Source organism: Macrotis lagotis, chromosome 1, assembly GCF_037893015.1.
Source record: "Macrotis lagotis isolate mMagLag1 chromosome 1, bilby.v1.9.chrom.fasta, whole genome shotgun sequence".
Taxonomy (NCBI): domain Eukaryota; kingdom Metazoa; phylum Chordata; class Mammalia; order Peramelemorphia; family Peramelidae; genus Macrotis; species Macrotis lagotis.
The window spans coordinates 876,684,957-876,707,211 of record NC_133658.1 but is presented as its reverse complement, the minus strand read 5'-3'; the positions used below and the strand labels follow the sequence as shown (position 1 = coordinate 876,707,211).

Below are 22,255 nucleotides of genomic sequence, written 5' to 3'. Positions count from 1 at the left end.
CACCTCAGTTTTCTCAACTGTAAAATGGGGATAATATCTCATAGGGATGTTATGAGAATCAAAAGAAACAATATTGGTTAAGCCTGATATATAATAAGAGCTGATAGATTGATAGGAGCTGGGGGGGGGGGTGAGTACATGAGACAGTTGGGTGGTGCAGGGATGGAACTTTTCATTTATATTTCTACCTCCAGCACCAAACACAGAGCTTACCATATAATTTTCACTTAATAAATTAATTATAACTAAATCAAATAAGTAAATTATATATTAATTTACTGAAATGCCTGTCCAGGGATTGGCATAGATTTGAGGTATAATTTTGCCTCTAAACAAAACTGCTAGAAACCAATAACTGTTCGTTCTCTCCATGTACTGATCTTCCCTCCCTCTACTCATACTTTCCCATGGTTCCTGGTCCCTATCAGCTGAGTTTCTGAAAACCAACCTATCTTGTATTGGCCTGGAAACCTTGTTGGACTAAGAAACATGGAGCTTGTGGATTGAGTTTTTCTGAAGAATTCCTTTAAACCCAAGGACCCCACTCAAGGAAAGAGTACTCAATGGCATCAGAACCTCTTTGAAGGGGATTCAGAGATGTGCCTCAGTTTGCTTATCTGTGAAGTGGGGGTAATGATCTCTGCCCTTGCCTACTTGCCAGGGACCCCTTGGTAAGGAGGGGAGGGAGTTTTGGAAGACATAAATAGCAAGCTGATATTAATTCTATGTATTAGTACTAGGACTATCATCAGCACAGGGCAAGGGAAAGGGGAAGGAAAACTCATAGGATTGTATGAATAGAGCCAGAGATCTTAGACATTATAGTTAGCATTTCTATAGTGCTTTAGAAAAAACTCTACAAAAACCATGGAAGGTAGGTGCTATTATTCCTGTTTTACAGAAGGAGAATCTGAGTCAGGAAGAGGTAAAATGACTTGATCAAGGTCACTCAGCTGTAGTATGTGTGGGACTGGATTTGAACTCAGGTCTTTTGGACTCCAGGTCCAGTACCCTATCCATTACAGTACCCAGCTGTCTCATGTACTCACCATCACCCCTGCACCTATTTTGTATATACCTGCATCAACCTAGAAGGCACCTCATTATTTACAGTCTTCCCCATTAGCGTATGAACTCCTCAAGAGCAGGGACAGTTTTTGCCTTCCTTTGTGCTCCTAGCTCCTAGCATACAGTAGGTGCCCAATAAATGCTTGTTTGACTAGCCCAGAGGCAGTGAATTTTCCTAGGTCGGAAGTTAGACTTTGGGCACTTTCTGAGTCTGTGTCCATTTATGTAAAATGCTGGGGGAAGCTCAGACGTTGTCTAAGGGCCCTTCCCACTCTACCAAACTCTCCCTCCCCTTCACCCCCCACCCCCCCAATAATTTCCAGGCTTCCAATTCCTTCATCTGGGAAGGTTCTTTTATGGGAACAGGGTGGCCTCTTCTGGCCAATTTGGGAACTACATGGCAATGTATTCCGCCCCCCCCCCCAAAACTGGGAAAACTAAGGCACATCGTGAAGGAGGATCTTGCTGAAGGAGATCTAAGAGTCCTTTCTCTTACAATCCAGCACCCCCCCACCAACATGTTCAATTTGCTAGATTCACCCTTGCCGGATCCCCACCCTTTGCAATACTGAACCCACCTCTCTTCCCCAGGTCCACAACCTCTTTGAACTCTTGAAGATGCAGAAGATGTTGGTGACATCGATGGGCCGAGTGGTGGGCTTCATCTCCTGGGTGGAGGTACCATGATGGGGAAGGGAGGAACCAGGCAGGGGTCTGGGTCAGGGTCTTCTCAGACTCATGGAGTCTTTAGACCAGCTCCTTGACCCAGGGGCAACTCAGATCTCAGGGGTTCCTGGGGCGGGGGGGGGGGGGGGATTTGATTTTAGGATTTGGTTCTAGGTTCCAGGCCAAGCCAAGAGGAATCTTCAGAGAGGCACTGTTATTTGGTTTTTGAGTCATCTCCCTCCACTCCCAAACAACACATATCAATCTTCTCTTCTCCTCTAGCTGAAGAAGGCCATTACTGACCTGGCGAATCCCCCAGCTCCTAAATAAGGAGACCTGGTGGAGGAGAAAGGTATGGAGCCCACCAGTCTCATCCGGCTGGCTTGCTTAAGGACCCAGGCTATTGCTGCTACTACCATTGCTGCTGTTGTGTTGCTAACAACTCCTGGACTCATTGCATCTTCATTTCACTGATACAGCCCCTACCCCTATAAGCCCACTTCCTTCTCCTTTGGGTCATAAGATCTCAAATTGTCTCAGTCCCCAGTCATCATCATCTTGCCCAATTCAGTGGGATACCATCTCCTTGAGGGTAAGAATCATTGTCTATTTTGTCTTTAGAATCCCTGTTCCTAGCATAATATCATGTGCAATCTTTAATAAATGCTCAATGAATTCCATGAAATCTCTTCCTTTTGCAAATTTTTGAAATCCAGTTAGGGTAAGTGATTTGACCAAGGTCATGCAAAGTGGGAAGTAGAAGAAAACAAGATTCAAATTCAGGTCCCCAGGGTTCCTTTCCCTCTATTGCATTCGCTCTTCTCTCTCTCTCTCTCTCTCTCTCTCTCTCTCTCTCTCTCTCTCTCTCTCTCTCTCTCTCTCTCTGTCTTCCTAAAAGTAAGAGGTTCGAGGTCAGAGCAGATCCTGACCCATGTCCTTGTCTGCAATGGCCCCCTCCAGGGTAGAACATCTTCTTTAGAGAAGGTTGGGCAGTTATCCAGGATCCTGGGGCACCTCTGATACTCTGAGCTGGGGCTCCATAGACTATGCCTTCTTATCTACTCATCCCTCACAAGTCTGACCATTCTATACCACAGTTCATCTTGGTCACTGTCCTGCCCCCCAAATTCTGTGGCTAGGGAAATGAAGCTGAAATTCTGGCTACCCAGTGTTCTTTATTTCAGCCAGATAAATATCTGATTTTGGGAGGTAAAACTTTATTTGTTCTATTTCCCAGCCGAAAGGTTGCCCTTGGGAATTAAATAAGTTTTTGCCCCTTGTGTTAGACCCAACTGGTCAAACTAAAAGAGGGCTAAGAAGGCAGGGAGCAAATATGTAAGCCAAGAGAGCCTCACTTGGTTGGCTATCACAATAAACTACAGTTCTGATCAAGGTTGGCTCCCTGACTAGGTTTCTGTTGTTGTTTGTCCTTCATTCTCAAAGAAGACTATGACATCAGGGAGGTGATACCATGGCAAGCATGTGAATTGGAACCCCAGATGTTCCCATGGACTATTTGTGCCAGAGCATTCCAAGCTCTTATTGGTCTGATCAGCCACAGTCAAATACAATCATTTGCCTCTAGCATAGTGATGTCATTTTTATCTTCTTCAATAATGAAGGTCAAGAACCAACCAACCAATTGGATTTGAGTGAGGGGAGGCTGTGCTGAGTCACCAGCCTCACTTTCTCCTCCAGAACCATCTGGATCCAGGAGCCAGATAGGAATCAGGATGTCTGGAGATGGCCCTGCATGAGAGGCATTTGGGATTAAGTGACTTGCTCAAGGTTACACAGCTAACTGCCTCAGTAGGTTTCTGTGGTGTCTATGTAGAGGTTCTGATGGAACTAGGTTCCCAAGAATTTACACACCCTCTGCCACTCCAGCCCCTAAGAGATCAAACTGGTTAGCTACTGGACAAATCCACCACTTTAATGTCTTCAGACAACATGGAGGTAGGGGAAGGGGGGGATGGGTAGAGAGAGAGAGAGGAAGACTGTCCACCAAGGATCAGAAAAGGATCTCCAGTGACTTGGAAGCCAATCCCTGGGGTGTCCAGGAAGTGCTACAGTGTGAGGATGGACAGACGGTCACAGTGACAAGAGGGGGGCCTTTAGCTGCCAGTCACCACCTCGCAGGAGAGCTGGGGGAGGGGGCAGGAAGAAGTATAGAGGCATAAGTGACTCACCCCCCAGGTAGAAGGGTGAGATGTCAGGGGAGACTGAGAATGGAATTCAGAGGTGCAAATATCCCACTCAATCCTTTGCTTCCTTCCAGTGCCATCCATGCCACCATTAACAGGATGACGGCAGGGGGTCTTTTCAGGGACATTCCTGATGTCACAGAGCTCAATATTTTGCTGGACCCTAAGGAAGGGTTAAGAAGGGTCAGAGGCTATGGGAAGGAGTGGCATATAGAAGACTTCCTGAGCCAGCTTCTGTCCAACCTTACCTTCCAAACAGAAGGGAAAAGAGAAGGGTGGAGGGATATGGCTCCCATTGAACAAGGGGGTAAACTGAGGCACCGGTTGGTTTCCTAAGGAGTCTTAATGACTCCACCATGGCCCCATGCCCACCTGGTGCCTGACTTGCCCTTCTCCTCAAGATGCCAGAGGACCCAGAGAGAAGCATGAGTCCATGCCCTACAGGGGAGCAGCCCCTCAAATCTAGATACTGAAAACTGATGTTCCATAGTCCAGAGCCACAGCCAGTAGGGGCAAGCAGGCTCCTGGTGCCACCCCTTGGTATGGCATGAGCATCAGGGAGGTCAATGGGGTCAGTGAAGAAAGGAGGCCCACCCCAGTGCCAGCCTAGGGCCCAGCCTCGGGCCCAGCCTCAGTTATAGAAGACCTCATCCTCTGACAGGGAGCTGCTGTCCACATAGTGGAGAGAGTCGTGGATCTGGGTCCTGGACTCTGCTTGGGCTTGGTCCTCACTGGCTTCGGCTTCTCCTTGCAGCAGTAACCACTGTTTTTCAGAGCTGGGAGGCCAGGGCCCCACTGTGGAGGGCTCCTCGAGTGAGTCCCAATTCTCAGGAGGCAGCCCAGGAGCAGGGAGGGATGAGGAGAGGGAGGAGAAGGCCTGGTGGCTGCCCTCCAGCAAGGGTCCATTCAGGAGGTTGTCTTGCAGGTAGATGCTTCCAAAGTCTACAAACCAAGGACAGAAAGGTTAGCACTGGGCCCTTCCATAGCCTTTCCTGATCCCTCCCTGCCTCTTCCAACAAGACCTCACCAGCCCTTTCCCCAATCTCCTTGTCTAGGATGTGACTCTGGGAAAACCACACTACCTCCCTGGGCCTCAGTTTCCTTCTCTGTCAAATGGATCAGATAACTCCTTCCAGGCAGACCACCCTATGTCTAGTTCTCCTTTCTTTGTGATCCATCTCCCTTTGAATTCACCCCTCCCAAACATCTTTCAGGATCCTTGCCCTCCTTCACGGCTCACCTCAAGGACCACCTCCTCCAGGAAGCCTTCCTTCACCCTTCCAGGTATTGGTGGTCTCACCTGTCTCAGTTTACATTTTATTTTAATTAGACTCATGTTGTGTCTATCTCTGGACAGTACAAAGAAGGAAATGTCTTATTGTATCTGAGGCCAACAGCATAAAGCCTCACCTTGATGAAATACTTGGGGACTGAAGTGGTCTCTGTTTCCCAGGAGTATGATGATGAGAAAAGAGATGTGCTAATATGCATGTATCATGGGTGAACCAGAGAAAACCCTCATCATGTGAAAGCAGAGGTAGAGCCCAGTTCTATTAGTGGAGCCCCAGGCCGGCTGGTCAGGGACTCCTTACATGTGAAGGCATGTCGTTCCTCTAGGAAACACCTTGTTATCTGGCACTTGGAGGGGAAAGTGGGAGACCTGTCTTCAAAAAAGAATGGCCTTCATCTTTTAATTTCCTAAAACTTGGAATCCAATAAATTCAACTAAACTGAAGCTAAGTTAATGCTTCTCATATGATTCAAAGGACCCTTCTAAAACTCAGGGTTAGCGTTGGGTGGTGCAATGAGTCTGAAGTCATGACGACCCGAGTTCAAATCCATCCTTAGACACTTATTAGCTGTGTGACCCTAGGCAAGTCAGTTTCCTTACCTATAAAATGAAGATAATAGCTCCTTCATGGGGTTGTTATGGGGATCATGTGAGATAAGGTATATAAAGATAAGGTTTAAAACTACTATATAAATGCCAGTACTATATAAAGATATACATATATATATATATATATGTTTATAAAACCACTGTGGAAATTCCAGGGTCATGTGGATAAAGTGAGAAAAGTGATGCAAACTTTAAGGCGTTGGGTAGATGCCCACTATGATGGATTGTGAATAATAACAATACACTTATAAATTGATTCACCAAGTACTCTACTTCCTACAATTCTGGGGAGATATGGCAAAGGTTGTTATTTCCATTTTACAGAAGAGGGAACTGAGGCAATATGAAATAATGGGGACAGGACCGAACTCAGAGTTGGAAGATCTGGCTTCAAATGTGACTGTAGACATTTAACTAGTTGTGTGACTCTCTTAACTTCTCCATTCCTCAGTTTTCTCATCTGTAAAATGAGAAAGTTGGATTGGATGGCTTCTAAGTTGCCTTCTAACTTTAAATCTATGATTCTATAAGTCTAGGGAAGGCTGTGGCTAAATGAATCATTCTGTCACCAGATATCAGCCGGAACTCTACCCGAGGTATTCTGATTCCAAGAACAATCTATCAATCAGAAGTCATATACTGGTTGTCTCTTGAGATGTAAAAACAAAAACACATAACAACAACAACAAAAAATTTAAAAAAGCTAAAACCACTTCCTGCCCTCAAAAAGCTTATATTCTAATGGAAGAGACAATATGTATAACATACATAAGCTTTTGCAGAAAACAAAGGAAATTGAAGTGTGATTTTTGTGGTGGAGATGTTAGCAGTTGAAAAACAGGGATTAAGGAATGATCTACTATAGGAAAGAGGTGGTGTCTGGGCTGAGTTTTGGAGGGAACTGATGATGATGATATTTTGTCCTTTGTTCTTGAAGAAGACCATGACATCAAGGAGGCGATGCCATGCCAAACAAGTGAATTGGATTTGAATGAGGGGGACTGTGTTAAGTCACCAACCTCACTTTTTCTCCCAGAACCCTTTGGATCCAGTGGTCAGATATGAACCAGGATGACTGGAGATGGCCCTGGATGAGAGGCAATCTGGGTTAAATGACTTGTCCAAGTTCAAGTTATTAAGTGTTAAATTTTTTTTTCAGTTTTTTCAAGGCAAATGGGGTTAAGTGGCTTGCCCAAGGCCACACAGCTAGGTAATTATTAAGTGTCTGAGACTGGATTTGAACTCAGGTACTCCTGACTCCAGGGCCAGTGCTCTATCCACTATTCCACCTAGCCGCCCCAAGTGTTAAATTCTGAGGTTGAATTTGAACTCAAATCCTCCTGACTCCAGGACTGATGCTCTGTCCACTGTAGATAGATTGGTGGAGGGCAAACCAGGCAGGAAGACAACCAGTGCCAATACCCAAATACATCTGGAGGATGCTGGAGGATCAACATCCAAGGCATTTCCTGTATCTGTTGGGATGTCATCACTCTCGCACTTTTAATATCCATTGTTCTAAGAGAGAGTTATCTTCACCCTCAATTTCCTAAGCTTTGGAATCCTGTAAAACTGGACTTGACTAATCCAAACTGAATGTTTCTCCCATGATTCAGAAGGCAGCATTACACAGGAAAACTGTACAAAGACTTCTGGAACAGCCTAGGGCAGGAGCTGGCTCTGACTTGTTAGACCCATTGTGAAATGTTCACTGTGAAAATTTGCACCCATCAGTTCCTACCAATCAGAATGATTTATTGCTTTGTTGAGTTCCAGACTTAAGAAAGTGATGGAGAAAGTGTTAATGATTCCCATTAAAATGAACAGGATTTGCATATCTTTTCCTCCATCCTTCCAGCCTCCCTTTCCCTCTTCATCCCACCCCCAGTCTGGTGGTTAAACATTTTATCAACACACTCCTATGTTAGTCTATAAATCTTGCTTAAGCTCAGCAGGACTGCCATAGAAGGCTTAGGAAATGAAGTCATTTCCCAGACTTGGAAGCCTATTATTATGAATCATAACAATTGTAAAGTAATGAGCAATTATATAGCACCTACTATATACAGGTTCTGAGCTAAGAATTTTACAAATATTATCTCATTTGAATCTTACAACAACCCTGGGAGGTAGATGCTATTGCTACCTCCCTTTTTATAGTTGAGGAAACTGAGGCAGACAGAGGTTAAATGACTTGCCCAAGGTCACACAGCTAATACGTATCTGAGGCTGCATTGGAACTCATTTTTCTGTCTCCAGGCTCAGTGGTCTACACCATGGTGCCACTTAGCTGGTAATATTAATAATAAGTTGGTAATATAATAATAATATTAATATTAACTGAGCACATAGGGTTTGTAAAGCATTCTATATCCATGATATTCCTTGAGCTTCATAACATCCCTGACTTTGTAAAAGATTAGATTGCTAGACTAATGAGTGCAAGAAGGAGAATAATTATAATGGGACTGAAAGGGTAGACTGAGGCCAGGCTCTCTCCACTAACCTAGGCTTGCTCCTTAACAACTATATTCACTCTGGCAGGATGGTGTGGAGAGAGCTGGGCTATTGGGAAATGTTCCAAAGCATTTTCTATGACATATTCCCATGCTCTCAGCCTCCCTTTCTTTTCTCAGGAACTGCCTCTTCTCTTCCCTACTGGAATCCCAACCAGTCTTGCTTGTCACCCATTGACAACATCTGACCCCATCCTGCCTGGTGAAGAGGCACCTAGGTTGAAGGGGACTCTGAAGTTGGCACTGTCCTCAATGTCACTCCCTGCTCCATCATTCCTAATGACTCCCCCATCCATTCATAAGGGGGGGGGGGCTTCTCATGAGATTGATCCACAGAGCATTAGAATGGAGGGCACGTAGATAGAGCTTTTAAAAAAATCCTCGTCTATGATCTCATTCTATAATCATCTTAAGTCGTCCTTCCTCTCATGCCTTGTGGGGCCATGGAGGTGACCCTGGACTCTCCGAGGTTTTGCCAGTGGCGTTTGGGCCTTGGCAGAGAGGAGTAAGTTGGAACCGTGTCAAATATGGGAGAGTCCACTCAGCTCGAGATACTCATTGGCAGAGGACTGGTCACTGGGGGGATGGGCTTTTTTTAGACCGAGTGACTCATGAAGACTGTCTATGAAGGTATGGGGGTTGGGGAGAAGGGTTGTTGTTATTTGTCTGGGTAGAAGGCCAGAGTGCAGGATCTGAAGAAATCACTTCCTATAGAGAGAACCAGACCTAGAGCAAGTAGAACTCTGAGTTCAAATCCATCTTCAGACATTTTCTGGCATGTGCCCCTGGGCAAGTCACTTTGCCCTATTTGCCCCAGTTTCTTCATCTATAAAATGGAGAAGGAAATGGCAAACCACTCCAGTGACTCTGCCAAGAAAACCCCAAATTGGGTCATGAAGAATGAGACATGACTTAAATAAATGAACAATAACACAACAAGCCTGTTCTAATCTCAGAGTTCTCCATTACAAAATTATTCTAGATAATTTGATAAATATATTTTGTTTTTAACATATCTACGTATAGTGTGACTCCCCTTCAGTTGAATGTGAGGACAGAGACAGTTTCTTTTTTTGTCTATGTATTACTTAGCACGTAGAAGGCACTTATGAATTCTTTCTGAATTTAATTAAATTGACTGCTCATCTTCTTTTCTCCTTTTGTCCCCCACCCCCACCCAAGCTCACCCAGGGGAACTTACCCTGTAGAGGGATGACATCCTGGGAATTCTCCCCATGGCACAGTTCCTCATCCTCTATTGAGGACCAGGCACTCAATGTGGCCTCAGTGATGGCAAACTGTTCAGCAACACCTGTATTGAGGAGAGAACAGGGCTGGAGTTGGTGGCAGATACTTCCCTATGTATCCCACTGGTAGCTGCAATGAGCAGGTTCAATGGAGGGAGACTGGTAGAGCAGCCATCTCCTTAATGTTCTTTCCAAGGCCTACCCAGTGATCCAATCTCCATCCAATGATCCAATGGTCCAGTGGTCCAATGGTCCAGTTTCCACCTAACCACAGTCCAATGCCCATCCCATCCAATGATTTTGTTCCAATTCAATGATTCAGTGACCAGAAAAAAATCCTATTCCAACCACTCAATGGTTCAATGTCCATTTAATCACCCTATGCCCACACAATGATCTTATGCCCTTATAATGGTCCAAGGCTCACCTAACAATATTATGTTAATCCAATGGTCCTACCCAATAATACTATAAATATATAATGGTCATCCTATGGATGCCATTCTTATGCCCATACAATGACTTACTGTCCACCCAATGATCTGATGGGTCTAGCACCCACTCAATAATAATTACTAACATGTCTATGTTGCAGCAAAGTTTACAAAACTTATTTCCCAATAACCCTGTAATCAGTGGCTTGGTTGTGACTACACCCATTTGGTAGATGAGGAAACTAAAGTGAAATATTTTGTTCAGGATCAAAACAGATGAGGGGAAGAGTCAAGATTTGAAAACAGGTCTTGTGATCTCATCTAATGCTTCTTCCACTTCAGTCTCGCCTTTGGGCAGAAATGTGATCCCTGGCCCCATGGAACCTTGACCCGGATACCAGATGTCACTTAAGCGTCCTTGGTTTCATCATCCCCCCCCCCCCAACTCTCTGCTCCCACTGACCTGCGGCAAATCGAGCCTCCCGAAGTTCATCAGGGAGATAGCTGTAATGTTCCTCTTCTACTGGCGATGGGTCCCAGCCCGACTGCTGGGCGCTCCAGCCTTTCCACTCAATTAGGTGGGCTACTCGGCCTCGAGCCATGGCTGTGGGCTTGGTGATGTGGTCTTTGATGCTCTGCACCACACCTGGACATGTGAAGAAACCGACTCAGTTGTCCCTTACTCCCATTCCCAAATATGTACCAATGCCCACTAGATTGGGGATCTTGAACAGCAAGGATCCCGGAAACCACATAGACCAGTTTCCATATTTAACAAATGAGAAAATGGAAGCCCAGGGAGGGGAGGGGATTTTCCCAAGGTCATACATGAATAGTAAGTACCAGTTGGGGAACTTGAACCCAGGTATTCTACCATCAGAACCAGGGTTCTTGATCATGTACTGTAATATGCTTTGTGCCACCATCCAAAAAATTGCATTGTATATTGTATATTGGGTTCTTGTAGTAGGTAAGAGATTTTCTGGTTTAACTTTCTTCCACATTTGCTTAAGCTGGGCAGGTCACATCAAAAGCTAGAATGTAAAATCAAGCTGAGACTTTGACTAGAACCTTACTGGTAACCAGTGGGTTCCTCAGTTCTTACTCTGTCTGTCAGCAAATTTACATACAGCTCTGGGTTAACTGGCTAGTACTTTGTTTTTACTTGATATAGACCTTCCCCTTCTGCTATCTTTTATCTGTAAATCAGCATCATCTCTTATTCATTCTTTGAAATTCCACTGTCCCCCATCCTGCTTATATAACCCAAACCTGCATAAAGTTGCTGAAATTGCTGTTCAGGTCTCATTGATTTTGGAATAGAGTTCTTCTTCTATATATAATAAGCTGTTTTTTGTTTTTATCATAGCTCTGCAATGTTAGTTGGTAGCCGTATCAGTGGATCGTCGGATAAATTTTCTGCTTGGAAAAGACAGTTTTGCAAGAATGCTTAGACCTGGAACTGGAAGGGATCTTGGAAATTATTGAACCCATTGTGCCATCTTATAGATGGGGAAACTCAGATCCATGAGCGGGAAAGTGATTTACTCAAGATTACACAGGTAGGAAGTAGTATGACCAGAATTCCAGCCCCATTCCTCTGTCCGGGTTCCTTTCTATCACACCATAGTCCATCTCGAAAGAGAGAGAAATAGCTGGTGATGAGGGTAGTTGAGAAAAGCTCCCTGGAGAAGGCAGGGCTTAAATGGAGCCTTGAAGAATGGAGTGATAAAGGGTAATGGAGAAAACATTCCAGGCAGAGAAAACAACATGATCACAAGATACTGGAAGGAATAACCTGGCCCATGGGAGGAAGGGAGGCCTGTTTCTCATGCCTCCCAGACCCATATTCTGGCCAGTCCGGTTCCTCTTTTTTTCCCCAAAGTTGCTATGTGGTTCATTCCCACCTCCCTGTCTTTGCCCTTGCCCCTTTCCCTTACCCATTTAAATACACAATCTTTGAGACCTAACCCTCTTAGAACAGTCTACCAGGTTCTTAGACACTTGATAAATTACTAAGAAAGCAGAGGTCCAGACAAAGATCTATGCAGAGTCATCCCTAGGGTGGGGCAATGGGCACTTTGGCCTAGGGAACCAAAATTTACTTAAATAAACTTAATATGTGGTTTAGTTTTGTTCCAGGACAATAGAACGATTGTTTATTGTTTAGCACCTAAACAGAAAGACTATTTGGATGAAATAGGAAGTTGCCTGCCTGTGGCACTGTCTATCAGGCAAACTCCTCTCCAGCTCAGTCCCATTGTATACCCTCCCCTGCTCATCTAGCAGTTGTCTGTCTCCCTCAGCAGTGAGGGTCTTTAGAACTCAGTCTTGTGCCATCCGCCCTAGATGCTAAAAATTTCAAGCCATAAGGTTGCTCATACATACCCACAAGGGATGAGGTGGCTAGGGCGGCCACATTGTAGTTACTAGAGCAGGTCTTGGAATCAGACAGGAAGCCATTGGGTGTCCGGAAGCATTTCTGAAGGGAGAAGAGAAAGGGAGGGTCAGTGGGCAGGCCCTCTAGTACCACAACCCCCTCCCCTCCTCCTATGCCAATCTCAAACACTGGGTCAGGGCCATGGGTAGGGGTAGTCCAGGGCTGATGTGTTGAGATCCCTCCCTCCTTGTCCCCTCTGCCCCAACTTTTCCCACGGATTCAACAGGGACCATATGAAGGGTGACAGTGTACTAAGGGGCCAGGCACGGGGTAAGGGGGAGATGGGGGAAGATGGGACAAGTCAACTGACCTGCCAGGGATCCCAACAGAAATCCATTTGTTTTTCCTAAATTGAGATGAAAAAAGGGATTCAGGAAGATCTAGTTTCCAAGAGAGCATCATCAGGCAAGTAATATCCCACTTTCTGAAAAAGGCCTCCTCCTGCCCCATAGTTTCTGGTGTCTTTTCCTTTCAGGTTGGTTCTCCCTTCATCTGCTACTCTGAATTCTAAATATGCCATTATTTATATGTTGTCTCCTCCATTGGACTGTAAGCTCCTTGAGGGCAGGGACTATGTTTTTACATTTCTTTTCTATTTCCCTATAACTTGGTGACTGACTAACAACTATATCATGTATGTTCATCAGGAAAGTGCGGCCATTCAGTATTCTCGGAAGGAAGTAAAAGGCCCAGGCACCAGCTCATCCAACCAGGGATCAGGTTTGGGAGCCCTAAGTCAAGTCTGGAAAATAAATACAGGTACTGTTGGATGCTTGCCCTCAAGGGCCTGGATAACTGGGAAATGGATGACTCATAAATATATATATATATATATATATATATATATTCATATATATTCATAGATTTCTATCTGGAAGGGACTTAGAAGTCATCTAATCCCCCTCATTTTAAAGATGGGTAAACTGAGGCCAGGGGAGGGCATTATTCCCAAAGTCACACAAGTAATAATAATAATAGTGAACATTTTAATAATGTTTTAAATTTTGCAAAGCATTTTCCACCTATGATCTCATTTTAAGTCCCATAACAACCCTCAGAGGTAGGTATTGTTATCTCTATTTTATGGATGAAGAAACTGAGGCCATGAGAGGATAGTTGACTTTTCCAAGATTGTGCAGCTAGTTAGTCTCTAAGGGAGGATTTGAACTCAGGAAGAAAAATCAAGGGTTCAAACCCAGCTCTTCTGAATCAAAATCTAGCATTGCTTTCCAAAGTACCATTTTGGGAACTTGACCAGAACCTCCATTTAAGGATGCTGGCATCGTATAGCTCATAGCAGAGTCAGAATCTGAACCCAAATACTCTGGCTCTGCTTCATACACCACAGATGTAGGGACTCTGAACCTGCAGAGACTCTGAACCTGCAGAAGAATCATCAAAGTGCAGAGCATCGGAGGGGTCCTAAACTCAGTGGTATCTCCCCTTGAAGGAGGAAATAGAGGTACGGGTATAACCCAGGGGTTCAGGAAAATTGGGGTAGGGTAGAAAGACGTAGCAGTCATTTACCTTACTGGTGCCATGGCCTGGAGCAGCAGGGGGAAGGAAACCAGAGGAAAGGTCTGGGGCTGGGCAATCTATGTCCCTGGGCAAGGGGCAGTCCTTGTGGGCACTTGTGAACAATTCTGGAAGAAGAAAGAGCATGAATTAAAGGAAAAGGTTGAGATGGAGGAAGGGAGTCTCTATTAGGCAGGGAAGGAGGTGGAGATTGTTGTTCAGTCATTTTCAGTTGTGTCAGACTCTTCAATACCCCATTTGGGGCTTTCTTGGCAAAGATACTGGTTTGCCATTTTCTTCTCCAGATCATTTTACAGAGGAGGAAACTAAGGCAAACAGATTGAAGTGACTTGCCCAAGATCACACATCGAATAAATGTCTGAGGCTAAATTTGCCCTGGAAGGGGGAGGATCAAAGATGGTATCTGAATTCTCCATCTGGCTTCCTGCTCCCAGGGCAGGACTGCAGCTCCATTCCAAGAGAGGATGGAGAGAGAGAGAGAGAGAGAGAGAGAGAGAGAGAGAGAGAGAGAGAGGAATCAAGTCTTGGGATGGGCAGGCCTCTCACCACCATCGAGCTTCTCCTTCTCCCAGCTAGTATAGGAGTCTCAACTTTGATATCTCTTACAAGTAGCCATTCAATCTCTTCTTAAGGACACTATAGTGGACAGAGCACTGGCTCTACTGGAATCAGGAGGACCTGAGTTCAAATTTGACCTCAGATACTTGACTCTTACTAGCTGTGTGACCCTGGGCAAGTCACTTAACTTTGATTGCCTTGCATCCAGGGCCATTTACAGTCATCCTGATTCATATCTATTCACTGGACCCAGATAACTGGAAGAAAAAAAGTGAGATTGATGACTTAGCACAGCCCCCTTTCAGTTAAATCCTATTCTCTTCCTTGTCATGGCATCACCTCCCTGATATCATGATCTTCTTCAAGAACAAAGGAAAAAGGGGCAGCTAGGTGGCATAGTGGATAAAGCACCAGCTTTGGAGTCAGGAGTACCTGGGTTCAAATTTGGTCTCAGACACTTAATAATTACCTAGCTGTGTGGCCTTGGGCAAGCCACTTAACCCCATTTGCCTTGCAAAACCCTAAAAAAAAAAAGAACAAAGGAAAAACAGCAAAGACCTCCAACATACAGGAACCCACTGACCCCAGCCTGTTCCACTTTAGGAAATATCAACTTTTATCAAGATAAAATCTGCCTCTTGGCAAAAGATGCCCAACTGCTCCCAGTTCTTCCAACTGGGGTCAAGAAGTAAAAAGTGAAACCTTCCTCATAATGGCAACATTTCAAATTACTGAAGGGTCTCCAAGGTAAAATCTCCCCACTTTCTTTAACCAATTTGGGCTTGGCACAATTTTTCTTCCTTCCCCATCCTGGTGGACCTCCTCTGTATGGACAATGTTCTTTCTACTTACATCCAGATCAAAGCATATCCCAGACTGCTCTGACAAGGGGAGAGAACAGATCAATTTCCTACCTCATTCTGGACACCAAACTTCTATTAATTCAACCTAAGATCATATCAGCTTTTTGGGCTGTTGACTCATCTTGAGATAGTGAGAAGGGAAGAACATCTGAGAAACTGAGGAATAAGAAGATAGGACAATAGGCCTGGACTTCAGTTTGCCCTCTTGTTATTCAAGGAAGGAGGAATTCCACAATGCCCAGAGATATCTTTCCTTATGAGTGACTCAGCTGAGGATCCCTCCCTGGACAGTGATGGTCATAGCTAAGCATAGATTCAGTGGGGAGAATGGTCAATCTCTAGTCATCTTTTCCTTCCCCAGAATGAATCTAGATGTCCTAGGGCAGAGTCCAACCTGCTGAGCCAAAATTTCCCCAAAATTCACCATTGAAAGGGCTGGAGGCATGAAGGAGGCTAAGAAAAACAAGAGGAGTTGAAGACTTTCCAGAGATAGGAGAGAGGTCAGAAAATCCTTCATTTAATGGGTCAAATGCAAGCTAGAAGTTGCTTTTTTGGGGGAAGAGAACAACCATGTATTAAACACCTGTTGTGTATTACTGTGATTTTAAGGACTCTACAAATACAGCTCATCTGGGAGAACGTGTAACCTGGTGGGAGGCTACAGGAGATGGAGTGCGGAAGAGCCAGAGCCTAGTCCTCGGGCTGTCACTTTTCTTCTCATGGTCTTTACTTCTTCCTCTGTAAAATGAGGAGGCTATCCAGTCCCAAGGGGAGTAGGAAAGGGGTTTAGTTTACAGAGGAGGAGCCTGAGGCCCAGAGGTTTAGTGACTTGCCCAAGAACATATAGGTTATGGTAAATGATAAAACAGGGATTCACATCCTCCATCCACCAGGCTATTGAAACTGAGTATTCCTCTCTAAGGCCTCTCCCAGCTCTGATATTTGGGTTTTAAGACCCCTCCCAGTTCTTACTTCCTGTGTTCTAAGGGACCTCCCAGATCTGGCATTCTGGGTTCTAAGACCCCTCCCAGCTCTGACATTTTTGTTTTAAGACCCCTCTTAATGCTAACACTCTATGTTCTAAGGGTCTTCCCAGCTCCGCCATTCTTAGCTCAGATATTATGTGTTTTTAGTACTTGAGTTCCTCCAGGCCCTCCAGGCTCAGATATCTCATGACCTCACTTTCACAGAGACTGAACTCTAAAGATGAATAAGAATATTGATGAGCCCTCCACACCTCTACTGAAAGATGTTAACTGCATGCATCCTCTTATAGGGAGGGCCGGGGAGAGACAAGATGGAAGCTTCAGCAGAGCCACCTGGGGCTGGTTCCATTTTAATGATGGAAAAACTGAGGCTCCAAGAGAAGTGACTTGCCTACACAGCCAGTTAGCAGCAGAGCAGGGACCCAGGGCCTTTGCCTATAAGTCACGGGCTCTCTCCTTCCCACCAGGGCTCCTTCTACCAGGCTGCCTTTCTCAGTCCCTCCCCAGTCTGGTTTCCCACTCCTCTGTCTCCTCTCCAGGGTCCAAGTCTGCAGCTGGTTGCCTCCTGCCTCCTTCTCCCCCTCAGGACTTGGGCCCTTGTGATGTCACCCGTGGTTGCCATAGAGACATCAGGTAATGAAGCAGCCTTGGGTGGAGTCACAGGCCCCTCCTTCCCCAGATGGGACCAAACCGACCACGTCACTGGCCATTGGAAAAACACAGCTTAAGAGGGATGGAGAGAGGGGACCCAGGCAGGAGAGTAGAAACTCAGGGGCCCCCTCCCCCAGGATGGGTCTACTCTGTCCTCTGGGAGATCAGTCAGGGGAGGGCCTGGATCTCTGGCAGCATCTCCCCCATCTTGTCCTCTAGTCAACCACAGACTTTAAAAATAAAAGCGATCTTGGGCATCCTTTGGCTGAGGAGAAACCCAAGACCCAGAGAGAAATGTGACTTGTCTAAGATCACTCCTATAGTCAGTAGCAGACTATGAGATTTGAACTCTGGACCTCTGACTGCCCCAGCAGATCTAACCCAGTTACTACAGACCCTCTTTCTAGACTTTTGGCTTACTCCTTATCAAAGACCGGATCTTCCACCTACTATTGCCTTTCTTTGTATCCCCCAATACTTAGTAAGGTGACTGACACATCGAAGGTTCTTAATAAATTCATATTCACTAAATGAATGACTCTCCTTCCTCCCTTCAAAAATATTTAAAAAAAAACCCATCCCTGCTTTGCTTTCTGGAGCACTTAGAGGTCATGTCTTATATCCTTCTGCATCAATATGGGCCATTTCTCTCCGGTTGTTAAAAATCCTAGAGACAGAAGACACTATTTAGTTCCTCAGTAAATTTGTTGCCCTGTGTTATGGTCCCTTGACCTGGGGAAGTTTCTCCTTGTGTCTGGTCGCATTTTTTTTTTTTTTTTTTTTTTTGCTCTATGTCACTCCTTGAATGAGCAGGGAAATGGAGAGTCACCCTCTAGATCATATTTATAGAGTATACAGCTCGGGTCCTGACTCAGCTCAGGTTCTTTGGACCTCTCAACTCTTTAAAGGAGTTGTTCCCCTCCAAAGGGTTCATCACTTTTGTGGGGTTCAGATTGAGTCTGTGTCTCTCCCTTCCATCAGAAGGCCAGAGAGAAGTCCCTTTCAAAGTCCTATGGTGGGAAGACCTGCCTTTTCCCCCCTGTTCAGTTCATTCTCAAATAGGGCCTTTCTCATCCAGTCCTTTGATTTTTATAGATGAGAAAGTTGAGGCATGGCAAGATTAGGTAATTTTTCCCAAGGTCACACTATTAAAATTTAAGTCAATAACTTATGTGCAAGGTGCTAGTCTGGTTCTGAGAAAGGATCTGAACCCAAGTCTTCTGCCTCCCTCCCCATATTCCTATATTTTCTCTGTTTTCACCAAGAAGCTCAATGCCCTCCTATTTTGATTATTCTAACTGATCCTAGGACATCTACTTTCAAGATAATAAAGTGGGGTCTGTTTGTCCTTCTACCATCCCCCAAGAAACTCAAATCACTTTCTTCTCTCTCAGACCTCAGTCTCCTTTTCTGTACAATGGGGTCAATCTCTCTCTCTCCTCTTTTTCCAGTCCCCTCAGTGAGAGAGAGAGAGAGAGAGAGAGAGAGAGAGAGAGAGAGAGAGAGAGAGGATGCTGCCCCTCTGTCTGCTTGGTGAGTCACTGCCACAGGTGCAGAGACCCAGTCTGGCGTGGCGGCTTGGCTGAGAACAGCCTGGTTGTTACCAATCTTCCCTAGCCCTTGAGAAGAGATATTTATAGATCAGCTCCTATTGCTTTTCAGAATCCTTGGCTCAGTTTTCTGCAGCAGCAGACACCCATCCCTCCATCTCCCCTCCCTACCCATTTCCCTCTCTCTAAATCTGTTAGGGTTATAAATAAGGACAGTCCTGGGTTCAAATGTGACTTTAGACAATGACTAGAGTTATATGACCTTGGAAAAATCATTTCACCTTTCTGAGCCTCCATTTTTTGTCTATTCAATGGGGATAATGATGCCTTGAAATATTGACTTCCGCATCATTACTGTGAGGCTCAAAAGAGATGTTTGTCTAAAAGTTTTGTAGCACTTTTAACATATTGAGATCAATATACTTTTGGCTCCTTTCTGAGGCAGCTAGGTGGTACAGTGGATAGAGCACCAGGACTGGAGTCGTATCTGACCTCACACACTTGCTAACTGTGTGACCCTGGGCAAGTCCCTTAACCTTTATTTGCCTCAGTTTCTCAGCTGTAAAATAGGAACATATTGGATAAAGAAATGACCAACCACTCTATTTTTGCCAAGAAAACCCAAAGTCACTTGCTTCCTTCAAAACACTTTACAATCACCTCCTTCTTGGATTAACCTGACTTAAGCCCATCACACCATTACTTGAAGATTCAGTTTGTACTACAAGAAGTGAACTTATGGATCTATTGCTTTATAAATGTTCTCTGGCATCTCCTAGAATGCACATGAAATATCCTGTTTCTCTAACTCAATTTGGGAGCTCCCTGAGATCAGGAACTGGGTTTCTCCTATAAGTTGAGGGCTCTTTCAGGGCAGGGAGAGACTTTCTTATTGGACCCTCTAAGGAAAGAGGTGGAAGAGAGGAAACTGAGGCCCCCTCTCAAAATGGGACTCTCATTGGGATCTCTGGCAAAATGGATGACTCTAGCTTGTTTGTAGCCTGCCCAAGTTTCAGTGTAACTCCCTGCTCAATGGAAAGACCAAATCCACCTTGAATAGTTGGCATGGAGAATGAGGGGAGGCTCAGCTTCCTGGATGGAAAGGGAAAGAGAAAGACAGGTAACTCTCAATTTTCCCAAGGTTATCTTGAGGATGATCTGCACTAAATTGCACCATTACTGGACTACCATTCTGCAATGTTAGTTATTGTGTATTCAGATAATACTACTTAGTCCATACAAAGAATTGTAGAATGTCTGAATCTGGAAAAAAAAATTAAAACACAGGATGTTCAGAGCAGGAGGGTCCTTAGAACACAGGATGTCAGAGCAGGAGGGTCCTTAGAACACAGGATGTCAGAGCTGGGAGGGTCCTTAGAACACAGGCTGTAATTTGCTGACCCCTGGTTTGGGACAAGCCCCTCATTTTAGGGAAACTGAAGTCCCATATAACTCTTCACTACTCCCTAATTAGAAGTAGTTGAGGACAGGGAATTGGGGATGGCAGGCAAGCCAAGCCATTGCGAATCTGTGACAAATCTGAATTATTGATTAGTTGGGAAAAAGGAAGTACTTGCAGGCTGAAAAAGTCCCAATGAGGAGAGATCCTGAAGTGACCTGATTAAAGGACCATAGATCAGAAGAGCTTGAAGCCGGGAGGTGCTTCCAAGGCATCCAAGAATGTGCAATTCTCTTAAATCAGCTACACTTATTCTACCTCAACCCATCATGTATATACACTCATCCATCTGGCAAACCCCACTGCTTTTCCCCTTTTTCCTTACTATCATTCCTCCCCCACTTCACACCTCTTAAACACAGTGACGGGAATTCATCCATGGAGCACATTTCCAAGCCTGGTCCAGATTCTTGAAATCAGAGACCTGGGTTCTAGTGAAGTCACTTTGGTCTCTTGGGGCCTGTTACCCTACTTGTAAAATGAGAGGAAACACTAAGGGCAACTGATCCCCACCCCAGCTCTGACTTTCAGTCTTCTAAGACTTCTCCCAGCTCTGACATCCTGTGTTCTAAGGATCCTCCAGCTCTGACATTCTATGGTCTAAGGACTCTCCCAGCTCTGACATCCTGTGTTCTAAGGTCCCTCCCAGCTCTGACATTCTCTGTTCTAAAGGCCCTCCTGATGCTGACTTCTCATCACTAGTGTTGAAGATTCATTGTTAATCAGGGAAGTCTGAATCAAAGAGGTTTTACTGTTTAATGTGTTCTGAGACTAAATATACTTTTTGATTACCGGGGATCTATTTGCTATGGGCTCTTTCAATTGTCTGTGACATCTACCCCCTCCTTCATTGTTGAAAAACTGTGGAAACACCTTTCAGCACTTAAAGCATTCATCTCCATAGGAAGATAACTGGAAGGTCATCTCTGCTTTTTCTTTTGGTCTAAATCCTTGCGGAAAGTTCCTCATCCAAATGTGTTCTAGCAGCAGATGGACTTCTGCTATCATTTACATACATTATATCTATATCTCTATATCTATCTATCTCTATCTATCTCTATCTATCTCTATCTATCTATCTCTATCTCTATCTCTATCTCTATCTATATCTCTATATCTATCTATCTCTATCTCTATCTCTATCTCTATCTATCTCTATCCACATATATATCCCACAGAGAGACCAGGAAGGCCTCCATGGAGGGCCCAAGTCACAGGATGGGGTGCTCCTGAGTCATGATCAGTTGGTAGGAATAACCAACAATCCTGCCTCTCAGGCAAGGCCTAGAGGAGGTTCTGGCAGGTATACAGCTACTGGAAGGTGACTTGAGATAGAGATCAGCTTTAGTTCTGACCCCAGGGCTGAGGCCTTTTCAGGTGTGTCCAGTAGATTTCAATTGAACCCTCCCTAATGGTGACCACCCCTATCCTGAAGATAAGGTTTCAGTGAAAGAATGGATGAAGTGATGGGGCTCAGTGAAGAGGTTGGAGAGGTCAGTGAAGGGAGGAGTATTCACTAAAGAAGATAGGGAGGTCAGTGATGGGGGACTGGACTGGCTTGGTGAGAGAGCAGGTTCTCAATGAGGAGGATGTAGGAAAACAGAATGTTGGCTCCATTTGAAGATGGGGGAAGTCAGTGAGAAGTTGGGGGGGTCATTGAGAGGAATGGGAAAGTAGAGAAAGGGAAGAGTGGCTCATCCAGAGAGAAGGAGGTAAGGTCTCAGGGATGCAATGAGGATAATTCACTAGTGCCTGGGTCCTTGGGAAAAGTCCAACCTTGGGCTGAGAAATCCCTATGCTTGGTCGTGTTGGAAGAAATTCTCTCTCGCTTGTACATAACTGAGGTGAGGTTCCATTCCTGAGCCTGTCTCATCTGGCCATCCTCAAGCTTATCGTATTCACATAGACACAGTCTGTCACATTTGATCTGTCAGACACACTAGTCTGTCATAGAACCAAACTAAGATCTATCATCTTCACAAAAAGGCATCCTATACCTGCCACACCTGGTCAGTCCTAACTGGTCACAATAATAAAACCACTTTATAATAGTCACATCTGGCTGCCACTAGCCTGACCCACTCAGAGAATGCATCAGCCTTAGTCTATCATGTTAAAGGGGGGACAGAAAGGGGAAGGACATGGCGACTGGCCCTGATTTGGGATTTATGATGGGG

General features: G+C 44.9%; 2 protein-coding genes and 1 long non-coding RNA gene across 6 annotated transcripts in view; 2 read left to right on the top strand and 1 right to left on the bottom strand.

Annotated features, from left to right (window-relative positions):
* Positions 1 to 2,409, top strand: part of CLCNKA (chloride voltage-gated channel Ka) — a 24,407-nt gene extending 21,998 nt beyond the window's left edge. For all 4 annotated transcript variants that reach the window (XM_074218349.1, XM_074218348.1, XM_074218346.1 and 1 more), the window contains 2 exons: positions 1,660 to 1,746; positions 2,017 to 2,409. In XM_074218349.1, the coding sequence (XP_074074450.1) occupies positions 1,660 to 1,746; positions 2,017 to 2,064 (135 nt within the window). In that variant the 3' untranslated portion in view covers positions 2,065 to 2,409. The remainder of the gene's footprint in view (positions 1 to 1,659; positions 1,747 to 2,016) is intronic.
* FAM131C (family with sequence similarity 131 member C) overlaps positions 1,484 to 22,255 on the bottom strand; it is a 23,809-nt gene continuing 3,037 nt past the window's right edge. The window contains exons 2-7 of the mRNA XM_074218350.1: positions 14,003 to 14,118; positions 12,786 to 12,821; positions 12,424 to 12,517; positions 10,499 to 10,681; positions 9,556 to 9,666; positions 1,484 to 4,880 (exon numbers count right to left, since the gene is read on the bottom strand). Coding sequence (XP_074074451.1) covers positions 4,570 to 4,880; positions 9,556 to 9,666; positions 10,499 to 10,681; positions 12,424 to 12,517; positions 12,786 to 12,821; positions 14,003 to 14,118 — 851 coding nt within the window. The 3' untranslated portion in view covers positions 1,484 to 4,569. The remainder of the gene's footprint in view (positions 4,881 to 9,555; positions 9,667 to 10,498; positions 10,682 to 12,423; positions 12,518 to 12,785; positions 12,822 to 14,002; positions 14,119 to 22,255) is intronic.
* Positions 15,185 to 16,025, top strand: LOC141491267 (uncharacterized). The gene is made up of 2 exons (XR_012469547.1): positions 15,185 to 15,316; positions 15,794 to 16,025. It is a non-coding gene; the product is annotated as an uncharacterized LOC141491267 (long non-coding RNA).